At 32.9% G+C, this 20,006-nt stretch overlaps 2 protein-coding genes across 2 annotated transcripts; one reads left to right on the forward strand and one right to left on the reverse strand.

The window, feature by feature from the left end:
* On the forward strand, positions 1-1,378 carry LOC117107770 (the record flags this gene model as incomplete). Its single annotated transcript, XM_033249541.1, is given in 2 exon segments — positions 1-129; positions 952-1,378. Coding segments are annotated over 2 exon segments (252 nt in total), but the record flags the coding sequence as incomplete, so codon positions are not given.
* A 6,261-nt stretch (positions 1,379-7,639) lies between these two features.
* Positions 7,640-18,926, reverse strand: LOC117107728 (N-acetylgalactosaminyltransferase 7-like). The gene is made up of 9 exons (XM_033249470.1): positions 18,708-18,926; positions 17,224-17,522; positions 14,882-15,048; positions 13,613-13,826; positions 13,035-13,208; positions 12,204-12,444; positions 11,564-11,782; positions 11,128-11,349; positions 7,640-10,682 (listed from the first exon to the last, which is right to left on the reverse strand). The coding sequence occupies exons 1-9, from the start codon at positions 18,831-18,833 to the stop codon at positions 10,539-10,541; spliced, it is 1,806 nt and encodes a 601-aa protein (XP_033105361.1). The 5' UTR covers positions 18,834-18,926; the 3' UTR covers positions 7,640-10,538.
* Positions 18,927-20,006: the final 1,080 nt, after the last annotated feature.

Consider the following 20,006-nt stretch of genomic DNA (forward strand, 5'->3'; position numbering starts at 1 on the left):
CTTGCTCTCTTACTATGGCTAAACAAAAGGGAAGATGAAGGTAGTTTATATAAATTAGTGACGTCGCTACGAGTCTGGTATGAAGTATATTCCAGGGTCTCCTCAGAAGATGAAATCGATGCCTGCCGGGTATGTCAATTTGTCAAATACTCTCATACAGTATTTTCAGAAGACAACCCAAAAATACCATAAACAACTATAAAGTTAGTGGCTTTTTTGTCCGCTGACCTTGTCAATGATGGTGATGTACAAAAGACTTTCTAATGTTGCTGACACTCTAAAAAATCAGAATAAGTACACAAAAAAAAACTTACATTTTCCAACATTTCTGGAGAGGCGTACTTCACCAACACATGTCCAGTCTCCTGAATTTTGAGTTCAAGGATTTGGAATATCTCTGGTGTTAATTAAAAGCTATTCACTCTAATACCTATAGATAAAAATTGGATACCATATGAGAATTCATGAAGGTGATCACTTTATTCATGGAGGTATAACTCAGTCCACACGTAACACATTTTTTTACCATTAAAAACTAAGCTCTTCTTATTGTGTATATTTGTTGTACTGTATGTAGGCCTATAAAATATGCTGTATGGAATCACATTGCAGACTGTGTCCTCTTGTGGTTAATTAATTAAATTACAGTAACAGAAATAAGATAAGACAAGATAAACTTTATTGTCATAATTCAAACATGTGAAAAGGAAATTATTGGGTTTGATGCAATGAAAAAGTAAAATGTGTAAGAAAGTACATAAAAAAATACTGTACAAAATGGCATAAATATAAAAATTTAACATGATTAAGATAATATTCTGTAATAAAATAATCATTGGCTACAGTATGTGGATAGCTATGACAATTATGAATCTCTCAATTTCCTTGTTGTAAAATTCATAATTGTCAAATATTATTAATGTGCTTCTTTCATTTTTAAATTATCTTTAGAATGAGACGGTTTTGAGCATAGCGGACTATGTCAAGAAGAATCCAAACGCTTCTAAGGAACAAATGACGGCAGAAATCGCAAAACAAGTTCAAGCTTTTGCAGACAAGGTTGAATCAATGTAGACCAGTCGATTTGCATAATCCAACATTTATTGTTGGATCTGCGTTCTCAATCTTGGGATTATGTTTCAGAAAGCGTAGGATCCCTATTACCATATGTGGAATTATTGTTCCCATAGGATCTGAAGGATACTTTTTCCCAAATTCCAATTGTACCATACTGTAGAATCCCGAATTCAAAATGCAGGATATGTTTTTACATTCAAGATCCTACTGTTGCCAAATTCTGGATACATGTTCCCAAATGCAGAGTCCAAAACAAGATGTGGGTATCCTCTAAACCCCCTGTCCAAAATACATACTGTAATGTAAATTTAAACAAATTAAAGAAATACAGCCTAGAGGCTAGCCAATAATAAAACATTGATAAAATAATGCAGGATAGTTCTTCCTAAATGCAAACGCCCTATTTCTAAAATACTCTATCTCAATTAAATATTTATATGGAATTACAACATAAATGATATGTAAATATGATTTTATTGTTTTTGTATAGTTTTGGTTTTAGCATATTCTATTTGATATTAGAATTTATATAGCAGTAATCAATTTGATATCAATATAAATTCTTATCTTGCTAATTAAGTGATTAAATTAAATTTACTGCTGATAGCATTCAATGGATTGATAATTTACTTTGGTGAAGTGATTCCACCAAATGCTAGACTCTTTACTCCAATTGGAAATATTATTACCATGTGACCTAACCCTCCCCCCCCCAAAAAAAAGCTTAGGATTAACAATCAAGTTATTTATGCTTTCTGTGTTAAAAACATTTTTTCATGGTTGTCATAGTTCTTTTTAAGTAAACGTTTACTGACCCTAAATTAAATTCCATTAATAACAGCCTTTTCAAGCATATTTTAAATCAACATCAATGTTTTGAAAATCATGCAATGCCAAACAATTATGTACACAAGTTAAATAAATATGAAATAAAAATTGATGAAACATGTGCAGTAGAAATAATAAATTGTTTGGTGGCTTCAGTGCAGTGTTTATTTTACAAAAATACTGATATTTAGAGAAGGGCTTATTACAAATTATTTGGGTGATCTTTTTAAATGGTATCATGTGTTGTAAATTTACCCATGCGTCTTGGTACAAAGTTAGTTCATGTATTATTTTAAGAAATCAGTTGTTAAATATTATCCAGATGGCATGAAATATAAACATTGAATTGAATAATATGCATTCTTGAAGTGCTGTGATGATTGTCCAAATATAATACAGCAGGGGTGGGCATAAATATCGGTTGGAGGGCCAAAGTGAATTTTTATTATTTTAACACCGAAGGCCGCACTTAAACTTCGATGTTTAGAGTGTGCTCCCAAAAAACCTTCATGCACTGCTTTTATACCACTTTATTCTCAGGTTTAACATTACTTTTTACAGATGATCAGTGTCGGGCCGTAAAAAATAAGGTGTTTTATAGTCAAAATGTTTAGCGGGCCACACATATGGGGTTTTTAATTTTTTTCGCGGGCTGTAATAAAATCACTGCTGGGCCGCACCTTGCCCACCTGTGTAATAATACAGCAACATATAGTGTATCCTAAAGCAGCACAGTGCTTTGGGAGCGGCGGTTAGGAATAAAATTTATTATTCAAGAAAAAGATGCTTATTTGATCATTTGTTGTACTCATACAGGACATATAATATTGTTTATCAAATGCTGTAAATACACAGATATTGTCATTGCTAATAAAATTTATAGTTATTAAATGATTGTTAAAAAAGTCAGTATCTTTTTTTCCTTATATTTTTTGTATAAATATTTGTAAATGTGTTTATTCATCCAGGTATCGTAACACAATACTGTACTAATAAAATAAGACTGTTCTTATGGGATTAAATTTATTGTGACTATTATAGCCCATCTAATGCCAGATTCATCATGAGGTTGACTGACAAAAGAGATGTTAATTACAGGCACTCTTTCATTCATAGCATTTTTATTTTATGCCTTTTGGCAAGAAAATACAATACTGTACAAAAGTGTAAAAAAAAAAACAAAAAACAAAAAAACCCAATACAAATGACAAGAAAAGAAAAAAAATTACATGGCAATTAATTACAAGGAAACTCAAATCAGTGGCATGCAATGACAAATCTGATCCAGTGTGGAATTTTCTAGTAATATGAGATGAAATAATAAATTCATTTCAATTTACAATACCATAAAAGAAAATGATTAAAATTATACTGCCATGTAAATCCGGTGAACTTCAAACAAATCGCTGGTGGGGGTGGGGAGGGGCGAAGGTGAAGTAGGGGCTCGATGATCAGTTGAGGGGCGCTAATTCGCAAAATAAGGTGATTTTAGGTGATTTTTTAATACTTGATCATGATTCTTCGTGGTAGGGTGGGGAGGGTACGCCACTGATGTAAGTACAGATTCATGCTTAACACATTTTTATAGCTTATGGTGATATAAATTTAATAATTAGACAAAGACCCTGCAAGTTTACCCATACACTTAAATTAGTGTAGAAAACTAAATGACGTCGGTACGATGTTTCTTTAAAAAAAATAACAATTACGATGAAAATTCTCAGAATTCTAAAATGCACGGAACTATTATTATTATTTCATTCATAGACAAATAGTAAATAGGAAGAAAACATTATCGTGCATGATAGGAAGGTAAAACGTTCCAAATGTTAACACACAATAAGAGAGGTACGTATGCGTCCCGATTGTCATGTGCACGTCGTGAAATCAGGAAGCCGTCTTGATCCAAATTTGTGACGCCGGGGCAATAGTTGATAGTAAACAGTACAATGCAAATCCACATAATTGTTGAATGCAGGGACCTATTTCTAGTAATACATTAAATATACAAATTATAATTCGGGACAAATAATTATCTTTAATGTCATGTGTTATTCGTGAACTCAAGCGGTAAAGTTGTATACCGGTACGTACCGTCCCGATTCAAGGATTGACGCCGGGACCTTATTGATAAGTGTCCCTGTGCATTTTGCATAAGCATATTTGTGACATAGTTTTTAATGGCTACGATGAATTTTCATTTGAAACATCTTACTTGAATCTATTATACTGTGTATGATGATGGTGATTAGGCATACAGATTTAAAGAAAAATACAAAAACAGCGTGGTGATTAATCCTGGTGTGATTAATCCTGGTGCTTTCTAAGACGGAGTCGACGTTAAGGTAAATAAAACTAAAAAAAAAAAAAACTGTTCCAAAGGCATGTTTGCATACATTTTTATATCATTTGAAACATCTTACTTTAATCTATTATACTGTGTATGATGATGGTGATCAGGCGTACAAATTTCAAGAAAAATACAAAAACAGCGTGGTGTCCCTGTGCATTTTGCATACGTATTTGTGACATAGTTTTTATGTACTTATAAAACATTGATACAAACCAAAGTTGTCAGTAATTTCATTTGAAACCAATGTCAGTATAATCTTAGGAAAGCATGGTTAACATAAGCAAGAATTTAGTCCAATGAAACTGTTTATCATCTTGATACCTTCCGACGAACATTGACCCTACCGGCGTCACCAGGGCGTCCCACCGATCGATCTAACGTGACGTTGTTATGTGTGTGTTTTATAGTTTATTGAGAATGGTAATATCACCGAAAACAAATTAGATAAAATGACAGTTGGATGACTAACAAAGAAAACTGAAGACAATAGTTCGTCATTAGAGGTTATTTAGTATAACTTTATTCGAAAAATTAATCTCAAATTCGAGTTGCCGTTCCGGGCGTTGTCAGTGACGTCGTATGATTTGTGTGCGATTTTTAAATTAACCCCTAAGTAAAAAATAGTTGAGCCATGTAGTACCTTGCAAATTAACCCAGAAACCCGGTAGTTTGTTGATTGTTTATTCATAGTTACCAACCTGAGAGATTTGAAATGCGTGAGTGACTATACCTCCCCCCCCCCCCCTCCGACGATCTGACACCTCCGACGATCTGAGCATTTTTAAGCTGTTTTAAAACGATTTCAGGGAGTGTTTGTTGATAATACAGGTACATAAGCAAAAATATTATTAATAAAGTCAATTTGAGTTTCAATGTAGGCCTATGTTTAATAGCACCCGAACTATGTAGGCGTACATTTCATTACTGATCAATTTTTAGTAACTCATTAGTGAAATAAGTAGGGCCTTGAAGGAAATACTGTACTCTCTAATGACTCAAGTTACTGCATCACTTTTTATAGTTTTAATACAACCAATTTCTTCAAATTTTAAATATATTTTCCCCTGAATTTGTGATAAATCGTTATCACGCACAGACAAATTTAGGATCACGCCTGTGTTTCTGCAAAACACATGCGTTTTATCCAAAATCACTTTGAAATGCGGGACCGTCCCGCACGATGCGGTTGGAAACTATGTTTATATGTATTATATTATTGTTATTGTATAGGCCGAATATTTGTTAAGCACATACACCGTTTTTGCATACTAAAATTACATGTTTTACCACTCCTCTTTTTATTATTACTATAATAATAATAATTATTATTATTTTATTATTATTGTAATATTTGTATATTATTGTTATCATTGCTATTACTGTATTGTTATTAAAAATGTTATAATCATTAATATTATTATCCTTATTCTTATTTTTATAATTATACTGTAATGTATTACAATGTTGCTATTATTGTTAAGCAAGATTGTTAATCTTCATTAGGTAGTATAAAAATCTTGACTAAGTAATAATGATGAAAAGAGGTGGTACATTTCACAATGGTCATGCAACACTTCAATGTTTGTGTTTTGTATTTGTTATTGCGTATACAGTACAGTATTTCTATGTAGGCTTTAATCATGTATATGCAATTACATACACGAAAGAAATGTTGGCATTAAGACCTGTGACTTTTTTTTTAAACAAATACCCAGTCTCCGAAGGGAATCAGAGGATTTTGACATTTCTATATTGTTTAATTAAATTGTTTTGTAACCATTATTATACTGTACTGCAATTAACAATCATCACCACCACACTGTCGTAGGCTACAGGCAAAATTAAACATCAACATGAAATTAAAGTGTCAATCAACTTTTTATTTAATAATTATCTGTCTGTATCATTCAAAGTTCACAAAAATGTAAATAAACAAATACTGTATAAGAATTGTTCTAGTAAATTGAGTTATTGTAATAATACATCAGCCTATACCTAACAATATGCACAATAATAATAGCAATAATAATATTTTAATAACAATAATTTAACAATAAAAAGTAATAATAATGAATTTATATATAATTAATAAAAATAAAACAATAATAATAATCAATTTAATATGTTGCATCAGTTGCTTGCATCTACCTATTCACTGCTGTTAAGGCCATATACCACTTACTGTATTATGGTTAATAGCAGTAATAAGGAAAATAAAATACAAAGTTTGAAATGCAAACCTCTTCGTAAAAACACACAGTGGTGTAACGCTGGGGCTGCCGTACGAGAGCACATAATTGTTACGCCACTGAACACACACACACACACACCACATTCTGCTTTTACTTTTATCTATTTCTAGTCTACACCAACAACTAAAAAGACAAATTGGTAAATACAGTTAGTCTCGCAATTTTTTTTATAGAATTTATTGTAAATAAATTGTGTAGGTAGGACATTAAAAAGATAAAATTCATCAATATATGAAGACAAAAAAAAATAATTTATAAAATGTAACAACACTGTTCCCATGTATACTGTACAAGCAAATTTATGCCATAATAGCTGAAATTATTTTGTAATACTGTACTTAATGTACTACCATTTTAAATTTAAGGCACAATTTTGGAGATAATTTTAGACCTCAAAGAGTATCCTTTAAATTACTCACGTAGACAACTTCCGCACAGGGTAGTTTTAATTTATTTTTATTTTTATTAATTCCTTTCAGCCAGAACCACAAAAAACAAAATCAAAAAAGATAGAGGAGGGCAATAGATGTATTTTTATTATTTAAACATACATATTAGTAAATGAAAAAATTAAAAATCAACCCCAAAATATAGAATGTACTGTATCAATATTATTTGATGATAATTTTAAAAACATGATGACCGTAGCTCCACATTTTAAAGACTGTCCACAACTTTAGCCTGTTTTCCCCTAGGTGAATTTATTTGCGTGAATCGAAAGCCCATGCGCATTCACATTTCTAATGGAGTTTTTACCTTCAGTGATTAATTAGTTTGAAAAAAATACGCAACCAATCAAAGCTCAGGAAGTGAATTAACGCTTTTTATTTTTGCGAATAAAGTATGCCTAATGGAAAACCAGCTTTAAGAAAGACATTGGTTTTTCATCACTTGATTTGTTATACTGTAGAAATAATTTACAGTATGTGTCTAATAATATCGTATTGTTACTTTATTGTACAATGCTTGAAAATGCACACTAACTAAATACAAATGGGGATCAGGATGTTTTGGAGCATAATGCTTCTGAGCAAAATATGATTTTAAGTAGATTTTGAGCAAAAAAATGCTCAGAGGATTCTAATCAAAAAAGGATGCTCAGGGCAAAAGGGAATCTAGCATTTGAACATAAATAATATATATAAATATTAGGTAAGATATAAAAACAATTGGAGAATAATTAAAATGTTATTAAAGTGAGTACAGCAAATGAAATAACTGGCTGATATACAGTAACAACATTCAGAAACTGATTCCAACACTTAGCCTTCCAAGCTTCATTAGATTTTAATGAACCTTTCCAGGGGATGTCAATCAAACTTAACAAATGACCAATCAGAACAGACTCAGGAATACTTCCAAGTCCTACAAGCACTGTCACACACCGTTCACCAACACACAGATTTACGTTATAGATTTGTGGGACTTAGGTGACAATATTTAAGGGATGGGGTTTAGCGGAAAGGAGGTTGTTCACAACACAGCACTTTCTTATTTTCAAAACCACTGGCCCCCATCATATTACTGTGAAAAAAATCAATTTTTAAATAGATTTACATGATATAAAATGATTTACCTAAGCCAGAAAACAACCTTATAAAACATTTAAGTACCATGGCACCAATATTTACAAACAACAATATAAATATTATTGATATGTTTAAATATAATTATCAATCACTGATAGACAGTCAATAAATTATATTGACTAGATATATAACTTACACCTTTACAGTAACAATGTATAATGTGTATGCAAATTGCATATTTGCACCTTTCTGGTTGCATGCTATACATAGAAACAAAAAAGAATAACTTGACCTCTCAACGACCTAAGGCACTTATGTTGCAAAACATTAATATTTGGTATTACACATCTTCTGCATTCCCACTTATTTATCTAGGTAAGAAATTAAGTTATTCCATTTTCTTTGTGTTCTTCAGTTATAATTTTTTCCTTACAAATTTTTGTTATTTAAATATATTTCTTAGTACATTTATTTTGAATAGAAACAAAATTAATGGCTATAGATATAAAACTATATTATATAATACTTTTAGTGCATAACCACCAGTGGTGGATCCAAGGGTGGGGAAATGGCCACTTTTCCATTCCAGCAGCTGCCAACAAATCTTCAACAAAGCATGAAATCATTTTAGATATGTGATCCACAAGATAGAAAATCTACTAAATATTAATATGGATTGTCAATATTTTTGAAGTAACAAGTTGTAAACAGGTTTGTGTAGTGTGATACCACTGAAGAAAAACTACTTTTTTCCCCTTTCAAAATGTCCTAAGTTATTCAGTACACATGCATTCATACTGCTATCAGTCAATGGAGAATAAATTATGATGTCGCGCTAGGCCTACCCTAGATATCAAGACCAACTGCCATTCTTCGAATATATCACATGTGTGTGAAAGGAAGAAAAAACCTTGGGTGACCAAAGTTGTTACAACCTGTTACTAACTGTTGCATGCATTAGTGTAAAAAAAGGTATTAGTAATAATAAATCAATATATTAAATGTTGGTACTCTTTTACTGCTGCAATCAATAAGCTATTATCCCACAATAAATAGATTTCAAAATATACAACAACATTCATCTCTTTTCCCTAGCTTGATTAATACAAGTTGATAATGGACCATTCTGGGCGGAGCTTAGTGGAAAGTTCCATTAACCAATGCCCGTACTTAACCTTTTTTTTTAAATATAAAAATACATATCTTCAAGGATTCAACTAACAATTCATTGAGGCACTTTCGAAACCTGATTAATAATTATTTCTTTATAACAAAATTTTACTCTCAATTACAATGCATTGCTGCATTGATAATATATATTATATAGTTTATTATTGTAATTTGCTTTACATTTACGGACTCAATGAATTTATAAATCCCATAATTAAAATATACATCTATAAATTTTTTGCCCATACTTTATTATGACTTATTTATTAAAAACATGTTAAACTGAATTAATCTACATTATTTCTTAGAAATTTAAACAAGATTGAAATTTCAATTTTAAGTTTGTTAACGTAGTACCTCAGGAGCCCATCTCCTTCAACACAAGGTGTGGAAGTGGGCTTAATACAGGAGGAACAAAATATGGAAAAAAATAGTAAGCTAATAGATCTAAGACTCACTGATTTTCTTTTGCAATAGAGAAATAACATTGATTATACTGGTGTAATAATAATATGGATTTGGAAAACAATCTTATCCATCTGACCAGAAGTTTAAAGGTGGGTGTGTTTAAAAACAGGGAGTTCAAAGAAGTGGCACAGTTGGTAGACCACCAGCACACTATTCTTGAGGTCTCTTGTCCAATACTCATATCTTCTATTTTGTATTGCCCTGAATAGATTAATCAACATGGAAAAAATATATACATGAAAGTAAATTTTTAAATGACCTGTGGCTACCTAAGAATGGTTATAAATTGGTTATAAAGTGCCCAGGATGATGGGTATAAAAATTATTATTAAATTTTATAATGCAACATACATCAGAAATAAATATAACCAACATAATTATACACAACCAAAAACAGACAATTTGAAAAAATATCTGAAAACAAACATACATATTTAATTTGTTTGTTATAAAACTACAGGAGGGCAATATTATGTGATTATTGCTGGAAAGATCGTGTAGAAAACTATCTGTGAACAGAGTTTCCTAAAAAAACTGCTTCAGCAGTAAATGTAGACAAACAATAATAAATTGGATTTGTAAAGCACAAAATGTACTTTATACATCAATGTACATACATACATACATACAATATGAGACGAACTTCCAGTTAGTACTTAGTGATAATATTCATGTCTGATATAAATTCAAAATTATTATTGCACCGCGCTCTAAAAAGAGCTTTATAATTCTACAGCCTTCAAGAAAATTTTTCTTCCAGTCAGATATATATCTGTAACCCACATGTGCATATCCTAGTAGCTTTTCACCTGTGGCTGAGGCAGAAGGTTTGTCAATGTGAATCTGGTTCTTTTGTTGTGTTCAGTGATGTTGCAGATTTTTGCTAGAAATCTCCCAACGCTGCGTGTCTACGTTGCTCTTGCACCGACTCATAAATAGATCGTGTTTAGACGGTGAATGATCAAGGCATAAGTTTTTATCTTGTAACGTCAACTGATTTGTGTTCTGAAAACAAAAAACAATAATGTATAAAGCCTTTAAGTCGTTTATGTAAATCTTTGTCTACACTATCAAATTTTATGTGACAAAAAAATGTGATGTGCCCATATATGGGTAGTATGATGCCACATCACATATCAAATTGTATTAAAAAAAAGTTGAAAGTGTTCAACTCTTATGTTCCATCACATTTTATGTGACACTTATTTGATGAAATTTGATAGTGTAGACAAAGCATTAGTCTAGAAGCCAGCTAATTTTTCATTATCAGGTTGAAAAGGAACACCCATAGGACTTCAGACGGTCAGAATCATCATGCATTTCTCCGGAAGCATTTTGAAGAAATAAAAACACAAATGAGGCACAACATTTTTCTCCAAGTTCAACATTTTCACTTAAAGAAATGAACTCTGATACTCCATTTTGTACATAAATGAAAGTCAATACTTACTTCTAAAAATTTCCAACTGTACTTCGTATGCTGTTCACATCTCCGTAAATGCACTTCTCCTGATTTTTCATAAGCGCATTGGTCGTGCAACCGAAACTGTCCATCCTCTGTAACACGTAGCAGCTGGTTACCCCCAGCTCCATGACAGCTAGACATTCCGATTCGACCACCATCACGCTTCCCCATAGAATCTACGCATAATCTGGAGCTCAAAGGCCGTACCTGATAAGAAGTCAAAGCAGTTGGTGGTTGGAAAAAGTGAACAATAATACTGTATGTATATTCTTATTGGTGTGTATGCATATGACAATGATGTCACGCCATGCATTGGTTGGTTATACAGGCCATTATGTCTTATAGCACATTTTCCTAGCACATACTGACCTTTGAACTACCAACATGAAATAACAAAATGTTTAAAAAAGCATTAACCTACCTCACCCCATTTAATATTAGCAGATGGTAGAGGGAACTTGAGTGGGATATCTGGTGCAATTTCCTTCATAAACCAGTCAAAGTCCTTGCAGTCATGAGTTCTTCTGAAGTTTAGCTGCTTAGAAAGGTCTCCCGGATCAACCATTAGTGCCTCTGGCTTACTGCGGTAGAAATACTTGGCATAATCATCGAACCAGACATCAACAACCCTTCGCAAGTTCTTTTTATAATTGAGAAAAAAATGGAGATTATAACAACAAATAAATGAAAGAGGTTATACATTAAATAATTTTACCAATTAAATAATATTGCATTATTTATTTTATCTTTGAATAGAATAGCTACTATATAAAAATTCAAGGTGCAGGCTAGACCAATACATCTGGTCTTTTTTGATAACCGGGATAATATGAGAAACTAATAATAGTAATAATAATAAAAATAATGATGATATAGTGATGGTAATGATGACAGCAATAATGATAGACTTCTATAGTGCATAATGCCAGAAAAGCTGAAATATGTGCTTCACATCAGAAAAAAAAAGTAAATATAATATAAATAAATAATAAATAATAAATAAATAAGTAATTTAAAAAAACCAAATAAACAAAACAAAATAATAAATAAAATACCCTTACCCTTTCACCTATAACCAACATGCTTCCATTGGGGGCAGAGTAGGGAACACGTCCCATGATTCTATAGATATGACCGACCCTTGAGCAAGGAACCCACAGCAGTGATCCACCACACATCCAAATCTTGAAGGACAGCTCAAAGTTCTCCCCTCCCCAAATCTCCAGGCCCTCATCATAAGCACCCAGTTCAAAGAAGTACTTCCTATCCATCGCAAATAATCCCCCTGCCATGGCTGGTGATCTGTCAAAAAAAAAAAACACCATTAATATATTTTGGGATGCAAGATACTTTAAAAATGAGCAGTGGTGGTGGCATATATTTAATTTGGTGTATGATTATGTATGTTTATTGCACTACTGTAAGTCAATTTTTCTCACCTAAACTTTACTTGGATGTTTAATATGACTTATAATACAGAGTTTAAAAAAAACAAAAAAAACCCAAAAAACAAAGGGAAGTGTTTTTAAGCAGACTCCCCTTTGATTATTAGATTAAGGAAAAATGTTATTATAAATAAATATACGTTTTTAGGTTGAATTTTTTTTTTCAAATAGCAAGATCTATATAGTAGTTAATATGTTCTTATATGTCCCTGCAATCAGAAAATGTAAAACCTAAATGTGTATACATCATTAATCTTAATCTCAGTGGTGGCACCAGGATTTGCCCGACTATGAGCGATAGGGAGCAGCTCTTCCAGATGGGGGTCTGGAAGTCCCCACTGGCACCACCCCTGCTTGATCTCTTTGTATTATGTTTATCCTATTCTATTATTTTGCCAAAATATATATAATCATCCACTACTTTATATTAGCTTTCAAATGCTATACCTCCATGGCTCTGTAGAGTACCTCCTCCTTTTCTTCTCAAAGTCTGGAAGATTGAAGTGTTTCCAGTAGAGACTCCAGTCAAACCCACCTCGATCTGGTTCACCAGAGCCTTGTGCATAGAATTTAAAATCCTGGTTGTCAATGACATCTATGATAGGGTTCACCACTGTAGTTCTGAGTAGAAAGACATGTAAACATCATTATGAAACATAAAAATTACAAAGAAATTTGGAGATACAATTATTACTGGTTGATTGATTGTGCCTGGAAATGGCACTCTTGGACTGTAAAATGCTTTTTCAATGAAGTGCTCCCAGACAAAATTATTGGCTTCTGCCTCGACAGGGATCCAGGGTTTCTGGACAGGCATGGGCTGGGAGAGTGGTTGTGTTGTATGTCCCCTTGAATCCCCACTGGCACAGCCAAAGGGGCTTGCATAATACACAATAAATTTGTTATATGATATTAAACTGAATATGGAAGAAGATATAATAATTTTATCTACCGGTATTAACAACCTATAACATATGTGGTAGGGAATCAATATGTAACTGTTGATAACTCTACGTAAACCTTACCTGTTCTGAGCAATAGGTGTAAGCAAAGGTGGGAGCCAATTGTGGCCGACTTCGCAATGTGCGTCCAACCATAACAGCACTTCACCAGTTGCATACTTGGCACCGTTTATACGCGTACGTATCAATCCTTCACGCCTCTCATTGCGTATTATTTTAACTTTGTTTTGAAATTTTGGTAGACTAATATAATCTTGCAGTCGCCGTTTCAGATGATCTGAAGTTAATTATGAACATTCATAGATTAAATAAAATACAACAATATTAATATATTGAATACTGTTATACAAGTCAGATAGGCTTATGCACAGTACCACACATGATAATATTTTAACAATTCACTAAATTGTAACGTGCACCTCTCAGGTAAGTATCTCTATCACACTAAAACAACCAAAAGCCTAGGGTCAGATTAAAAACAAATATATAAATTGTTTTAGCAAGGATACCAAATCTTGTATGTCAAAATACCAATTTTTAAGCTTTAAATAATTAATTTAACAGTATTAATGATGCATTGTCCCATGCAAAATACCAAAAAAAAAATCATAAAAATAATTTTTGACATTAACTTGCTCATTTTGAGGTAACATACAAATTATTAACTTGAACATAGAAATTAATGTTATATAAAAAAATGTTTAGCCATAATTATACAGCTAATGATACATACACTTCAGTCACTGTAAGTGTTTTATTACTTTTATTATCATTATCCAGTACCAACATAGGGGTACACATTTTTTAAATTTAAAAATTTCTATGCTCTAGTTAATAATTTGTATGTTACTGCAAAATGAGCAAATTAATTTCCAAATTATTTGTTAATTTTTTTTGTCATTTTCTTAATACAATATATCATAACACAAAATGTTAGCACTGTAGTAATCATTTTATCAACCAAAATGCAAGGGAGGCTGATGGTTGGCACTTACTCTAGGGCTAGACCGGGGCGGATGCAGGATTTGGCAGTAGGAGGTGCGTCAGAATCAACACCATTTTAGCACCAGGGCCGAGGTGAGAACATTTTGAGAATATGGACCTCAAGGTGCCCGGCAATTTCACTCTCATACTTTTGAAATCCTACTGGTACTATATTCTCAATGACAAAAATAATAAATCAACAACACAATACAACAATTATTTTTCTTATACAATTCGCATTGTTGTACCCCCTCCCCCTGCATCCATTCCAGCTGGGCCAATTTGCAACACAATATTTTTTTAATTTTTTTTTTGTCGTAATATTGTACACAACTACAGTAATCTCACCTTTTGTGCTAAAGTCATCCACTAATATGATCTCATGTAGTAGCTGGGGTGGGGTACGGTTCATTATACTGTGGACATTACGTAGCAGTGTTGACCATCCCTCGTTATGAAAAACAAGTATCACGCTGGTCGTTGGAAGCTTTTCTGGGTAGTGCCAATACTTGCACCTGTAATTTAACAGACACATAAAAGATGATCAAAATTATCAGCACTATTTCATAATCAGAATATGCAAGGCTAAAATATTTTAAGTGGTGTTGTTACGTCTCAGTGTTCTCTCAAAGCAAGTTTTACTGGCATTTAATTGCTGGAATAAATAAACATGGAGACACTTCAATCACCCATGGGTGTTCTTCATAAGGGCCATGCAAGGCCATAAAGAAACTAAATATTTAACGAAAAAAATAACAGAAACGTAGCATCTCGGAGGGTTGGGTTAATTCCCCCACCGGACAGATCAAGCCCCCCGTCGGACAGAGCTTGTCCATTTCCAACCATCCAGAGGTTCCTATTCTGAAAAAAATCTCATTTGGGAGGGGAACCCCCTCTCTAAAGCCCTTCTCCCAGCTTGGGCCTACAAGCTCAAGTCCTCCTGTCGGACAGCTTAGCACATATATTCTAGAGCCGCCGCCAACCCAGTATTTCTAAGCTTCGGGGATCCTACAAATGCATAGCATACAGTACTGTACTGTATGAAATTACAACACAAACAAAATAATATTGCAGTACTGTATCTGGTTTACTTATAGAAACCAAAGAGTCACCTGAACAATTTAATGTTAAATGATATAAAACTATTTGTTTTATCATTTTCTGCATATAGGTATCTTTAGTACAAAATTATTTTAGCATAAAAAATAAAAAGGTAAAGTAAATAAAGTCAAGATATTTCAAAGTACAGAAATTAGTTGTAAAACTACCACATATTAAATGGAAAATATGTCAGGCTCCCAGTGGCAGATTCAAGGGAGAGCCGACTGCACCGCACCCCATCTCCCCCTCAAATTTTTATAAAATTACTCTTAAAAATGGAGAAAAAAGGAAAATTCAAATTTAGGTGTGAGAGTGCCCTTTCAGCCATCTAAAGGTGCCATAATTATGAATAGACCCTCCATCTGTTAAAGCCCCTACCTGGACCTTTCTCTATTTTAAATAGCTAGATCTGCCACTGGCTCCCCTCCCAGGCAGCCAACAAATCTCACATTGGTGGGGGGAGGGGGATCCTAACAATGGTAAATAATGCACACTTTAACTTTAAAATTAAGAATTACATTTACAATCATTAACAAATTTATGCAATGTGAAAAGACCTGAAAAAGCGCATAGAGGCTTTTTCACATGATGCGCTATACAAATCCAACTATTATTTATTATTATGATCAAATTATGTAAATGAGCCTTGTTATTGCTGTAAAATTACAGTAGACGGTACTTCACAAAGATACTGTAGTAGTTAATTAAATCACCAGCTCGGCAATAGGTGCCATGGTAAAACATGAAGAGTATTGAGCTATACAATGATCATACAAAACACAAAAATGTATCTTACTCAATACTGACAGAATTTCTCAATAAATTTTATAAAAGAAATGTCAGCAGCACTTTAAAGACTAATTTGTATAAAATTTATTCTCTAGCTTTTGCCCGCACAGTGGACTTCATCAGGAGACTTAAGGCGGCCAGTCATTGCGACCGACGGTCATAGGCCGACGTGATTCTATGGAGAACACAGCGCCATGATGCGCGTGCAGCAGATTGTTTTTAATGCCGATCAGATTGCCACTGACAATCATCAGACGGCGTCATGTCGTCTAGCACTAAAGGGAAACGTATTTGGATTCGTCGTGCGACGTACTGTAGTGAGTGCCCAGCTTCACTGATCTATTATTGAAGACTAACATGGCTACAATTTTTATTAATAAATATTGGATGCTCTGTATCTCATTAAATATTAAGAATGCGCTTTCATTGGAATCTCTTTACTGTATCAACATTTTTTAATGGTTTTCTTTACAGTATGCAATTTGTATTTCTCACTTTCAATGTGCATTTACTAATAATTTGCATTTAATGTCCATAATGAAAACTATGCCTTCGAATTGAATGTGCTACTGAGAATAGAGAAAGCTGAAATAAAACATAGTACATGCTGACAAAACAACACCATAGGACATTCATCTGCTCACTTAGCAATGGAACCCTGTAGTTGATAAAGCTGATGATACAGTAGGCCCAAATTTCTAATATTTAAGTTTATTGAGGGCAAAAAAAGGAGAAACTGAATGGTTAAAAAAACCAAAATAAAAACAAACTGGATACATTTCTTCACTAGGCCTACTTACTGTTCATTTCTTAAATCTGGAATGTTCCTATCCAAAGAAATTAAGTCACTAACATATTGGTTAAATCCATATTCTTTGATTTTCTGTTCTACCATAGGTTTCTCCTCTGGCCTGGTTTTTACAGGTACTCCATTCTCACCAGGCCCCTCACGTGGGGGCTGGGGTGGTGGTTCATAATTGCCTATAGTGTCTTTTAAAACAGCACCAGTTTCTTTAAATTTGCCGTCACCTTGATTCATGCCAGCGCCCTCATGATTGCGATTGGGATATTGCTCATTTCGAAATTCATCTCGCCAACTCTATAATAAGAAATAATATGATCACATTTAAACAATTTATTGTATTTTTTTGAATGAAAAAAATGAATTTGGCAACATATTTCTACTGTGGCTCTCAATAAACATAATGATAAAAATTTAATAGAAACCGCAAAATAAAACAAGTACAGTAGAGAAATGTCAAAATTGTTTTTAAAAATTCCAGTTTAAAACTTGCATCTCAATCTCACTACTTCCTGTTTTCTAATTTTTGTAAAATTTCTTTTACCCAGTGTCAAGACAAAGTAAGCTCACCAGCTTATAGAACAAAAAACCAAAAGTGATTCTACGTATCTTTTGTTGGTATTTTATGAGTTTGTACACTAAATGGTTTTCTTGTAGACATCTTTTTTCTATCCATATTATTGTCTTATAACATCCATATTACAAACTTTTTTTTTGTTACGCCAATTGTTGTCATATTTTTGCAAGTGAAATAAATTGAATTGAATTGTGTATTATTATGCAGCACCATTGTTAAAAACAGGTATGTTATGGTTGACAGCCTTTGGACAAATAGGCCAAAAATACAGTATGCAGTTGGGGTTCCTTGTCTGATAATATCCATGCCAAAGAAATACTAAAGATTTGCAGGATTGGCTGTCACAAAATATGGCCCCAAAAACTATATAATATAATTCTGACACATATTATTTTGTCGTGTTGTAGGGCCTAAGCCTATGCTTGCAGCTAAATTATATAACAGAAAACTTGCCTAAGTCGACTTTGCCTTTTCTCAAATAATCGATCTTATTTTACATGCCGAATTGTTGTGCTTTCCATTAATGAACGATTAGGGCACATAGAAAAAATTATTAGATTATCACTCTTTGTTTTAAATTGATGAGGGAGGGCGGTTTTTTTTTTTTTTTTTTTTAAATCGGGACAATAGATTATTTATTTCGCTTTTGTTTTTATCGATGAGGGAGGGACTGTTTATATTTATATAAGACAAGTACTCAAGTAATGTACTACGCAAGCTTAGGTTCTATAGTTCACAATAAAGTTAGTCGACCAGGGTCTGCTCAGTCTAGGCTAGACCAGGCCTAGCCTAGCTAAGCCCTAGGTCTAGTGTATTTAGGACAGTCTCCCACACGGATCGACCATGTCCACATCACATCATCATACATACCCTAGGCCTACAAAAATACAATACATACAGTTTACCTTTCGCTGCTTATCCTCTGTACCCAAATCGTACGTAAACAACATGCTTTTCATCATTAATAAAACTAATAAGACAACAATTATAAGGCAGCAACATCTTCGTGGTCTCAGATGAACTTTTGCCATTGTTTAATTGTTTACAGCGGTGCTGTAGCTCTCCAGAAAGAAACGCTATTCTATGCGCTATTTTCTATTTGCACAAAGTTCATGCTTGCCACGAATCAAAATGTCGGCGGTTAAGAACCATTGTGAATATAAATAATATTTAGTTAACATTTGTTAAAAACAGTAATGCAATTATAATTCAGTCATTCAAATCAACACATTTTAAATTTTGATATGCTGTTATTCATTTCTGGTTATTATTAAACTGGTACAGTAATATATAAGTTAACTATTATGACTAAATACACATTCGTGCAACATCCATTGTGAAAATATTACATATTTCCAAGGTTGTTTTGAGCAACCAGATCGTGCGGACGGTTTACGTACGGATTACGTACGGACAAATTTTGACCAAGGAGGTATAAATTTTTATACCTCCTTGTTTTGACTGTTCATTAAAAAAAAAAAAAAACGGACATGACATTGTGAACTTCCATTCAAAAACGCATTGGAAAAATTTTTCTGCTTTTTACAGACGTTTTAGTAAAAAAATTAAAAAATTATTAGGCCCAATAAAAAAGATTAAAAAAATGATCAGTTTCATATAGTATTGGAAAAAAAAATTACATTTTTCTTTATTTTTTTTTTCATTTTTTAAATAAATAATTAGTTGATTATTTTTATTATGTCAATCATTAACTTTGAAAATCAATGCACCAGCAAACAAACCCAAGGGTGATATATGGCTTTAGCAAAATAAAAAATAAAAATAAAAAGCCTCCCTTATCACTTTTCCAGCCTAGATAGGGTGATAAACTTTTTTTTCTTTTCTTTTTTTTTTTTTTTTTGGGGGGGGGGGGGGGGGGGGGCAATAAAGATCTATGCAAAACATGAGAGGAAAGTTATGATCTTGGTGCCATCCCTGGTTACGTTCTGCAGAAAGCGGTAAATCCATATTTTAGATTTTAATGATGTAATAAGCTCATTGACGCTGTCTGGCATTATTATTAATGTTGGTCTCAAATATTGAATTTTAAATTTTGTTGGTAGGCGAGATTTTTTATACCTTGTTGAGCGACGCCGCGTCGCTCGTCAGTAATGGTGATTTCGAATAAAATTAAAATTTTATTTTGGCTCATTAGCGTACCCGCCGCAACGAAAAGAAAAAGGAAATTCAGAAAAAAAGTTTTT

This window comes from Anneissia japonica, unplaced genomic scaffold, assembly GCF_011630105.1.
Source record: "Anneissia japonica isolate Jap-2015-1 unplaced genomic scaffold, ASM1163010v1 scaffold287871_len1641731_cov197, whole genome shotgun sequence".
NCBI classification, from domain to species: domain Eukaryota; kingdom Metazoa; phylum Echinodermata; class Crinoidea; order Comatulida; family Comatulidae; genus Anneissia; species Anneissia japonica.